General features: G+C 18.6%; 1 protein-coding gene across 1 annotated transcript; it reads right to left on the bottom strand.

Annotated features, from left to right (window-relative positions):
• Positions 1–11,078: 11,078 nt before the first annotated feature.
• Positions 11,079–12,318, bottom strand: PGO_000605 (variable surface protein; the record flags this gene model as incomplete). The annotated part of the gene is made up of 3 exons (XM_028690801.1): positions 11,079–11,240; positions 11,319–12,164; positions 12,292–12,318. 3 exons carry the CDS (start codon positions 12,316–12,318, stop codon positions 11,079–11,081), a joined length of 1,035 nt encoding a protein of 344 aa, XP_028546602.1.
• Positions 12,319–12,647: the final 329 nt, after the last annotated feature.

Raw genomic sequence — 12,647 nt, 5'->3', positions numbered from 1 at the left:
CATTAAAAGACAGGTCAAATATATTATTCCATCGAATGATATATGAATCACATAATATTTTATTTTCTTACACTCTGATGCTCCATTATATAGAGATAAATGTAATAAAATATATATTTATATTATATATTTAACATTTATGTTCACTATTACAATGAACATGAAAATAAAAATTAATTAACGTTGTAAGCCAAACACGAATAAAACTAAAATACCCTATAAAAAATTATTTTTAAACTAATTTATCAAATGAATTTTACTGTATTAAAAATATTGCAAAAAAAATTAAGTTAATTAAAAATACGCAATCAATGCATTAGACGCATAAAAAGAAGAGTGAGAATACAAGTATATCATTTAATATAATATTGAGACTAAATCAATTATATATTCTATAAAAAGGCCCCAAATTATAGTGTAATAAAAACAATTAAACTATTAAAAAATAATTTGCTTTTTGTTATGCACAGTGTCCTTTACTTCATTTGAAATATATATCATTATACTGTTAAATAACAATAAATTAATTACTTAAATAAAAAAGTGAAAAATAAAAATTTTTATCAATAAAAATTAAATAACATGTGGGAAATATAGTTTTTTTTCCCATAAAACATCAGAATATATGCATTACTTATATGAGGTGAGAACCAAGAATAATAAATAGAATAAATTATATGGGCGTAAAATAAAAAGTTGAAATCATAATTATAATTAAATAATAATAAACAAATCCATATCACTGAAATTAGGAATATAAGCATGAATAAGTAATCTTTAATTTTTTAATATTAAATGTTTTCTTTCATTTATTAATATCGTTTTGCATATAATAATTATGTTTAATTTAAGCTTTTATTTTTTTTCATAATAAATGATATGAAAATTTATTTCAAATTATAATCAATGTTACTAAAAATATTCTATGCATTAAAGTGTTTTAAATATGGGTTCATATTTAGAAGCAATACTATAATATATTATCAAAGAATAAAAAAAATAAATAATATTATAAGAACATTAATTCATACAATATTAGGAAAAATCATTCTATCTTTTTATGTCTATTATGTATTAAGGAAATAGAAAATGTGGTGATCCGTATTTATAATTAAGGAATCCTTTCTAATATTCTTATAATTTTTTTTTATATATTCATTATTACACTCATTCAGTATAATGCTTATTCATTCGGAGTTATTACACATTTTTTAAGTTTTAATAAGATATATTCTTTTTCTTCATTGTGCAAATATTCGTCCTTATATGCATTAATATTTTTATTTATTCATAGAGTTTATAATGAAAAATTGACGAAAATATAGATCATATAATAATATTTTCTTGTAAAAACTTTTGTTTGTTGTTTTATGTAATAATAACATAAGCTAAGACATAATAGCACTTATAAATGAAGTGTAAATATTAAGAGAAATATATGATTAAACAAAAAGAAAAAAAAAAAAACTGAATATTGAAGAAATATCCGAATATAAATAACACAAAAGTTTATTCAAGCAAATGAAATAGAGAATTTTGTGTTCTTTATGTAGTATTTTTTTACAGAAATATGCATATTTAATGAAATAATTTTCTATTTAATATAAAAGTTTCAAGTATTTATTAAGAATATAACCCTATGTGCGAAATAATTATTGGACAAAAAAACATAATTATTTACAGAATATAGTGGTATATTAATTATACTATCTTTAATTCTATTATTCATTATTTATGCATATTTTCATTTATTAATAATTCTACAGGATTTACAAAATTACTCTTTATTACTTTAATAATTTATGTGTTAACACCATAAATAGCTATATATACTTACAAATATTATTAGAACGAAAATATATTTGAAGAAGCCTAAAAGAAGTTAATCTCAGTATATATATACATAAAAAAATATTTTTAAAAATCCTCATCATATTATACCTAGTTGTATTGTATCGTATATATAATAATATTATGATGAAAAATTAATTTGTGCATAAAAATATATATAGTTTTGTATACTTGAAAAAATAACCCTTTTCAATATACTTATATAGTTAATTGAAATTAATTACTTATTATTGTGGTTTTATTTTTCAGAATCAATGATTCTTCAATATAATAGATTAAATATATTTTTTAGGGACTTAAAAATTATATTGAAATTCTTATAATACATGTAGATATATTAAAATAAATATTAAACCAATAAATTAAAGTATACATATATAACAGTGTAGGTCTATATCCTAATTATTATTAACTCAACTGATATATCATGTTCTATGTCTAAAAAAATTTCAATTATAACATATTTATTCTTTTTAATTAATTTATGAATTAGTAATTTTCAACACTTCTTTAATTCTTCTTATATATATAATGTTAAAATTGAACAAAATAAACAAATCTAATATGTTTTACATAAAAATATAAAATTTTGCATATTATGTAAAACAATAAATATAGTTTTTCGTTTTATTTCTTTTTTTATCTTATGATTATCTATAACAAAAATATCTTTAAAAACATTATTATATATAAATAATTATATAAAATATTATACGTAATAACATATTTTAACATATTGCCCATATAAAGATAAACATAGTGATATATCATATTCAGAGTATATTATTTCTAGAATTAATACAGTTTATAATAAGTTAGAAATAAAGATATTCATAGATATCATTCCGATTATGGGAAATATTATTATAAATATTGAATATATTTTATGTAAATATAATGTAGATATTGACTTAATAAATGAAAACAATTATTTAAATATATCATAATATATATAAAGTTAAACTATACGACATATTATTTTTATGTACACATTGAACTAAATCCGATACGGCACTTATATATATCCTATATTATACGAATAATTATGAACACAATTATAACGCTATTTTTGCCTTTACTTTTTATTTTTTTTTGATAATTTATAAAATTACATTCTATACATATTTAACTTCATTTTATATTAATAATGATATACCTCTTAGTTATATTTTAACCTAAAATTAGTGTTCACTTAGTTGTACAATTATTATTCCACAATTATATTTTAAGTGTTTTGGATCTTATGGACTAAAAAAAAAGTACTATATATATGAATAAAATATATTATATTCATTATTTAACATTCTAGTTTCTGAAAATGATTACCAAAAAAAGTAAAAGTATATACAATGTTAATAATCTTATATAATATTAAACTAAATGCTCCACGATTTTGTTGAAGAATATTCGGAATAAAAATATTTATAGTTGTAAATACCAGTTTCTATACATAATCTTGTAACATATATATAAAGAAAATAATTTATTCTGTCTAATTCCTTTTTTTCATTGTTATATCAAATATACTAATGATACTATAATATTGATTAGGTAATAAAATTATATCATAATAGATTTTCCTTTTTAACTTTTTTTTATAATGTTTGCTCCTTTAAATATAATTATATAAGTAATTTGTCTAAATAAATTATATATTGATATCTCATATTATTTTATTTATTATGTATGATAAATAAATATATCGAAATATTTTAACATTATTTTCTTATATTAACACAAATGAATCCTATCATTTCATAAAAAATTTAATATAATCCAATCATAATAACAATAATTATTACTTACACATAAATATATTAGTGATTTTATTCTTGATATTTTATTTGAAGAAAAAAAATTAAATGGAAATATTTAGGAAAACATGAAAATGTTATTCCCTCACAAAAAATATTATAAGCTCTGTGACATAGAATATTTTCATGTATAAAATCATTAGAGATATTTATTTTTTATATTATTATAATAATTATGAAATACATATTAGTAAAAATTATAAAATAACTTTTAAATCTAGTAAAGAAGAAATTATACATTAAGAAAAAAAAAATTTGTACATAAATTAGAAAAAATTTATAACTATTATCATATTAATTGTTATTTAAACAAACTTCTATATATATATAAGGAAAATAGAATTCCTCGTGATGAACTGAATACGTATATCAAATAAATATTATACAGCCTTATATATTAGATTACATTAATAAATATTTTTTATTATAATAATTATTTTTGTATTGTGCTATTTTATATATAAATTAGGGGTTAAAAGGAATAGCTTATGAATAATCACAAATAAATTAAAAAAATGAATTTAATAAATTCTATAAATTGTGATACCTAGTACAAGCTATTATTATAAAATAAAATTATTAATAAATTTGAAATATTTTAAATCCTCTATATTTTTATATTTGGATAACAATATTGGTATCCTTCACTAAGTGCAATAATAAGGAAATAACATCATTATATCTTATTTTATAAATATATTATGTCATACAATAAATATAATACTGCTATTTATATTTATTAAATATAAGAAATATATATCATTATATTTATAATATAAAAGTAAATTGATCAAATATACAACATGATACATAAATTATAGCAAAACATAATATATATTGTATATAGAACATAAATATTATGTGTTCCAAAAAATTAAAACATGAACACGCACATTCGTTTTACAATAATATAAAAATAATAAAACATACATATAAAATAGAATATCTAAAAAGATAAATTAATCCTATATGACATAACATTATATAATTTTATGAAAATACTAAATCTTGATGCAAGAACATATGTTGAATCCTGCAACATATGGAAAGATTATTGGAACAAATGTTTTTTTTTTATTTTAACATGACAATTATATAAAAAAATTTTTAATAAAAACATATATATTAATGAAACTTGTTTTATAATAATACTTGTTTAATTTAGACTTATGTTATATTTTTTATTCATAAAGTGGAAATATTAATATATGTACGCACAATTCTGCTTATATTAACAAAAAATTATTTAAAATTTTACTCTAGTGCAATATATAATTTAGTAAATTCTGTTTATTTATCACATATTCTTAAGTATTTTTATGCAGCTTATTCGTTATACTGAATAAACTTATTTGATTTTATTCATATAAAAAATTATTAATTTGAATTATTGTTTTATTAATATAAATACGTAAATTTTGAATTCCCCTACTCCATTTAATATTCATAAATATTATTATTTGTCGTCAAAATTTAAATTTAAATTACTTAGTTTGAATATATATCCATTTGTAAAATAAAAATATCTTCATAATTATATTATTTAAAATATTTTTATGTTTTATGATTTTTGTTTTTAGTTTTATTTTAATGCTATATTTCCTATGTCTATTGAATATTTTAATATGATTGAAGATGAAATTGGGATAAATTATTAAAAAGATACTTTCTATAGTGTGTTCCTTAAGTTTAGTAGTGAATTCGTAATATGGGGATACACCTTTTATCAAATTTGTGTTCTTCTTATTAATTATTCTTATCGTACAAAAGATAAAACACCTAGTCATATAAAACCATATTGTAAGTATTTCAAATATGTGCTAAAAAGTGAATCAAAGAATTTTTCAAACTGTATAGGTGAAGAACTGTGTTATCAAAAAATGATTGAAATATACAAAAGGAATCACAAAACTCATATGTATTAATGTAAAGATCATGTAATTGATCTTACAGAAGATATATTTACATATATTGGATGATCTGAATTCATTGTATAATAATCTTAAAACATTAAAAAATAACAGTAGTATATGTAATTCCGGCAGCCGCTGTTTTAACAATTATAAGAATTTTTTACACGAATTTAACAGTGTACAAAATAGCAGTCAACAATAAGTGAAGAAAATTATTGAAGAAGTATATAAGAAATATATTCCTATCGATTACGATTCTTCGGATGTATTACAAGACATACGTTCTTCCCCAGATGTCTCAGATCATACACCTTCCTTATATAGTATAAGTGCTGGAAAGATAATTTTAATTTTATATCTAATTACTCTTTCAATAACTGTAATTCCATTTTTTTTGTATAAGGTTATAATATAATAAACTTATGAAATTTATGATACAAACAAAATTTATTTTTCACAATATAAAATTTTAAATTACGTCTTAATGTATGAATGAAAATACAACATTTCTTATTTATTATCAGTATACGCCAAGTTATTTATATTTACAACAAAAGATAAGGAAATTAAAGGAACTAATGAACAAAAAAATCAAAGATAAATTCACATCAATGAGCTCATTTGATTGTAAATGTGATGACTTCATAGATAAATGTGTGGACATAAAATATAACACATTAGAATACCCCTAAAAAATATAAAATAAAAAATAATAAATAAGAATAATTTGTTTTAATTAATACAATTAAAGGAATAATTGTGTACACCAAAAAATGTATACATAATGGAAAAAAAATTTGATTAATGGAAAAATTACAAAGAAATATGGTAATTTTTTCAGTACAAGGACATAAATGAATAATAAATTTCGAATATTTGCTAGCAATTGAACAATGATTGTAATTATTATTAATAAATATAGGTAATTATTAATTTATAAACAATCATTGATAATTAATTTTTATTATAATTATTCTTCTATATTCAAGTTTATCACAAAAACAATATTTATATAAGGTCATTTTTAAAATATATTAATACGGTATTTTGTCTAATAAAAAAAATTAATTATGTAAATCATAAGAAAAAAGGTACACATTGTTATAGTAATTAGAAAAATAATTTTTACTACCCATAGAATAATATAAAAGAAAAAATAAATTGTATTTGTATTTTGAAATACTTATATTGTATCATGAACTCTATAATGTTAGAAAAAAATTAAATGCTTTTCATTAATTCATAGCATAAGTTATATTTATACAAATGAATAAAACCTTTGAAAATAAGTGAAAATAATTCCTATACTAATTTATGTTTGTGTTAATGTTATAAATATAATATATTTATTATTAAAAATTAAAAATATATATATTAAATACATCCATAAATACGTAGATCACATATGTCACATAAAAAAATTATATAAGTTAAATAGTAATTATAAGAGAATTATATCATTCTATCATTTAATAAGAAAAAATTTACATAAATTAATATATTTAAATCATATATCTTCAATATTCTTTTAATATATTCATTATAATTATAGAATATAGGGAAATTATATAACTATAAAAAACAAAAAAAAAAAATTTTGAAAATAATCATTCTTTATATATAGTAAGTTTGTCACATTTTTAATTTAAATATACCTTATACGATATATCAACTTGTGAAAGCCCACTATATAACTCTAAAAGTAGTTTTATGAATAAAAACTCTATTTAAAATATTATAATTTTTCCAGTGTTGAAATATTTGATGATTAAGCTTTATCGATCAGAAATGTGAAATATAAATATGTACAATACAACAGCTAAATATTATATATATGTATAAATAAATAATAAGTATGCTTAAAAGTAAAAATAATTATCTATTTTACTTTAGTATTATATTTTTTATTTATTTTACATATTAAATTAAAAATCTAAGTAACGAATATTTATACTGTATATAAAAATATAATAAAATTAACAAAATATGTAAATACAATAAATATAATTTTTTTTCATTAAATGTATATATGGCTTAAAATTTTGTTTCCATATATATTTTTTTTTATACTTCCTTAAATTTATAGAGTTTTTTATGTTTATCTATTAAAGGTAACTCATGATGATTTTATCTACATTAATAGTGTAAAACTATATAATTTGTTGCGTAAATCTAATGACTTAATACGTGTAAATATTTTTCACCAATAATAAATTATATTACTTTATTATTTTATTACATTGATATATAGTTTATTTTATACTTAAACAATTTTTTTGTTTCATTTAGGGATGTTCATATATATTGCTTAAAGGAATAATTACATTTTTTTAATATTGCCATGAAGACTTTATTTGGTAAAAAAAGATGTTAATTACAAATTTTATTAATATTTCTTATAGGAAAGCATTAATATAGAATATATATTGTAAATGATTCACATTTATCATAATGAAGCATATTAATTTAATTGTTCCCTAGGATTATAAAAGTTTTTTAAGGATTTTCATTTATAAGAACACTTCTTGAAGTATAGAAATTTTAGTTATTATGCTTAAAGAAACGATATTATGAAATTGAAAAATTAAAAAAAGTTAATTACATTTGAATCTAACCAAAAAATGTTATCTATACTGGTAACACTATTGGACAACTGCTTATTTTCATGCATATATAACGTATATTAATTAAAATGTTAAATTAAACCTTCTCCATCTTTATTATACACCATTCACTTTTTAAACAAATATATAGTATATTTTTTCCCTACTTTACTGTATATATTATATTTTCACATTAATATAAAATACATGGAAATAAGAAGAATTAAATTAACTACTCAATGTAATTTTTTAATTTTAAATTATAACATCTATTACAATAGGAAACATATTAATATTAAATATATCAAATATATAATACATTCATTATTTTATTCCCCTTGGAATATAAATGTAAGCCCTATTTAGTGATAAATTTTGATCATGTAAGAAAGTAGAATACTTAAAAAATAAAAGCATAAGAGAACATTCTCTTGTCTCACGTACTTCCTGTTCGGATTTAAACATATTTATGACATCATCCTTGATTAATTGAATTATATATAACACTAAACATTATTGGAATTTACTAAAAAGCATGCTCTATATATTTTTCTAATAAGATAGTTCTATTAAAATTAAGATCTAAAAATATTTTAATAATTATTGTTAAATATACATGAAATATTATGTTGTATTAAAAAATTAATTGTATTAATATATAGTAAATTTTTAAAATGGACAAAGAACCTAAGGTTTACCTGAAAATTAATATGTGTATATCATATAATAATTAATGAATATTTCACTTTTATTTTTTTATAATATATACCGTATAAATATGTATATTATATTAATAATAATATCAATATATTTTTTGCAAATGTTTGTTAGAATAGCACCTTGTGGTATTGATAATGAGTACTGGAGAACGTTCTTGAATATAATTCATTAAATGAAATGTAGTAATCATTCAAATTATAAAACGAAATAAATATTGAATCAGTTATTAACAATAATTGTTATAACAAGCTCTAACATTATAAGCACTTAATATATTCCTTATATAATGCAATTAATTAAAAAATGTAAATTCATTTTACCAAATGATTTAAAATATCCATACGTGCAAAAAATAAATATTACATATATGTTTTTATAAAGAAATATTTAAACATATTAAATTTTCTTATCTTATATTTTCATAATTTTTTTCTAACTATTATTGATTAATATACTACTTTTAATTATGAAAATTATTAGTATATAGTATTGTAAATTTTTATTTATCCATTATATACATTTCTAAAAACAATGACATATGTATTATGTTACTATCGAGTTTAATTAATATTTAAAATAATAGAAATAATTTTTATATACTATAATCACAAAACTTTAATTCATAAATATGATAATGGAGAATGTATATATATTAAGAGTGCTTATATTTGTATATTAAATTTATAGAAATGTTAGAATATATGTGTTCATAATTGCATACAATATAAAGATTTATCATATTAAACATGCATTATGGCTTACTTAATAATAAACTATTGAAAATATATTTGAACATTTATTACATCCAATTCATCAAATGAATTTATCATTAGGTATTAATTAATATATAAACATTGTACTATTTATTTTTATGAACTAATGTTTACTTTTACTTATTATAATGTGACAATATTACTGTTATAATATAATTTTTTTAAAACTCACAGTCCTATATTAGATAACAAATAATATTTATGTAATATATATAATGAAAACATTCAGAAAATTCGTATAAATTCACAAATATATAAAAATATTTTGAAATATAAAGCCTTTTTAGTTTTCATACATTCTTATAATCAAATATCTGCATATAAATAGTTATATATATATATTAATTTAAACTTATAATATTTATATACATTTGAATAGGGAGTTATATATTAACATGCATTACTAGCAATAGTGGCGTACAGAAGAATTTAGCTAATTCCTTAATTTTTCCATTACCTTGTTAATTTGAATCTCATTTACTTACCCATATATTCACGATTATAAAATATGTAAAATACTTTAACTCACATAAAAATTTATTATTTTTTAAATAAATATTTATTCTTTTACTTTTATGATATTATTACAATATAATTAAATATTATAACCTACATTAATTATTAAATAGAATTATTAATATACAAAAATATATATTAAAATTTTTCATGAACTATATTCCATGTATATCCTATTTACATTAAATAATTCTTGATTATATACAAAATTTATTGTACTAAAATACTACATATTTCATAGATTTATTTTTTGAATAATTTAATATATTGTTTGTCTGTACACAATATACACATATGTCAGTTAAGTTCTGTGCTTGTTTATATTTTATATGTTAAGTATAAAAGTAGTTACGATTTGTATTAGTTATGATGCAAAGTGTTATATTAAGTTTTTATATTGTTATATTGTATAATAATAATTAATGTTAAATTAATATTAGCTTTTCTTTCAATTTTGTTTGTTTAATTAAGGTTACATAATTTGTAATTCTAAAAGGATTCCTTCGTGTTTCACTAGATACCCTGGCTTTTTTGTTTAAATATATATTGCATAACATATGCACTTATAGTCATTAAAATCAGGTATATATTTCTAAAAATAAAAATTATAAAAAAAAAAAAAAAATTAAATTAAATAATTATTCATATACGAGTAATGTTTAATTATTATATAAATTTTAAATCAATTATCTATTTAAAAATATATAATACAATAACTAAATTTTTTTTTATTTATGGAATATACATTATGCTGATTTTATAGTTATAGTAAAAGTATTTTTAGTATAATCCTTATTTTAAAGTAATTCTTTTATTATCATTATACTTATAGACAATATTAGTTAGTAAGTTCAAAAATTGTTAATTATTATGTATAAAAAAAATTTACTATAGGCCATATGATAAGTTAAAATAGTTTATGTACGAATTTAATTTTTCAGATTCATAAAAATCTTGTCTTAATTTCAGCTTCAATATATTTTGTATTTTATCGAATAATTTTGCAGTGTGTCTAAAATATTTATGTGTCCAAGTTCCAGCTGGAGTATACTAATGAGTAAATTATATATATAGCATCTTTTTTATCGAATATTTTATTATTGTAATTTAAAGATTGAAATGTAATACTAAAAGTATGTTTAAATTTTTATTTTTATGTACCTTATATAAAAGAGGTAGCATAAGGAATATACACATAAATGTGATGAATGTACCATAGACACTTGCAAAAGATAGATTTTTTGTATCATCTGAAATGGGAAATTGCAAAGTATATCCACTTCTTGTATAATCTAAATTTGATGATTCAATATGTTCTGCAACATCTTGTCGTGCATCTGTTAGTGTAAATGATGGTGATTCATCTTTTACACTACAAGTTAATGGACTTAATTTTTTTCCATTTTTAAATTCAGAGAAAATATTATTATATTCAGAACAATAATCCTTTGTATTCTCCATAATACAGTCATTGTAAATTTCTTCATAAGTAGAAGTAGCTTTCTGTAGATATTCATAATGCCCCTTAGAACACAAATTTCCATTAAGCTTAAGTGCAAGATTAATACTTTCATAATCATATGTATAATCATAAACCGTTTTCATTTTCATAAAATCTTCTTTACTTATATATGTAAAGGGAAATTTACAAGTGTGTTTTGCTCCAAGCATAGATAGTCCCGGAATGCAAGCAGATAGAATGGGATAAAAATCAAAATCGTTAGATACCTTTTGAGATATCATATCTCCTAACCAGAAGTAAATATCGTAACACATTTTTTTATTATTAGATTTTTGCGAGAGCATATCCGCTAAATAACATAATGATTTTACAAGTTCATTTAATATGCTATCAAGACTATTATATTTCCCCAGTATTTCACGTATTGTCGTATCATTATCGTCACAAAGTTCGTATATAGGATTTAATTTTCTATAACTTATTGTAGAAGGAAAACTTGATATATCATCTGACTGTGGTTTGAAAATATAAAATAAATTAGATAATAATTATTTAATTTTACAAATATGTATTTGTTTTACATATTTATGTCCAATATAAAATTACAGTACATATATATATATATATGAATTCTTTTACTAGGATTACACTAAAAACCCCCTGCATTTTTATAATATTCCTAGTAAATTTTTATATAATATTGAAGATTAAATAAAATTAATACATACTTTAATTAAAAATAGTAATGTATAATTCAAAATATGAAAGTAATTTAATAATTATGAAATTTATAAAAAATTTGTAAAATATATTTATCATTGAAGTTACTGTACTACGGAGTTTTATACATCTAGTTAATTATTTAAGATTATTCTTTTTTTACTAGTATTCTTTTAGGAAATTTTATATATTATTTTTAATTTTATAAGAAGATATAAATCTTTATATCTTCACAACTCAAAAAAAAAAAATACATTAGTTGAAGCAAATTTGAA

Source organism: Plasmodium gonderi (assembly GCF_002157705.1).
Source record: "Plasmodium gonderi DNA, contig: Pgo-contig_53, whole genome shotgun sequence".
In the NCBI taxonomy this organism is placed as follows: domain Eukaryota; phylum Apicomplexa; class Aconoidasida; order Haemosporida; family Plasmodiidae; genus Plasmodium; species Plasmodium gonderi.
Note: the sequence above shows the minus strand (reverse complement) of the source record. Positions and strands in the feature narration are given on the sequence as shown.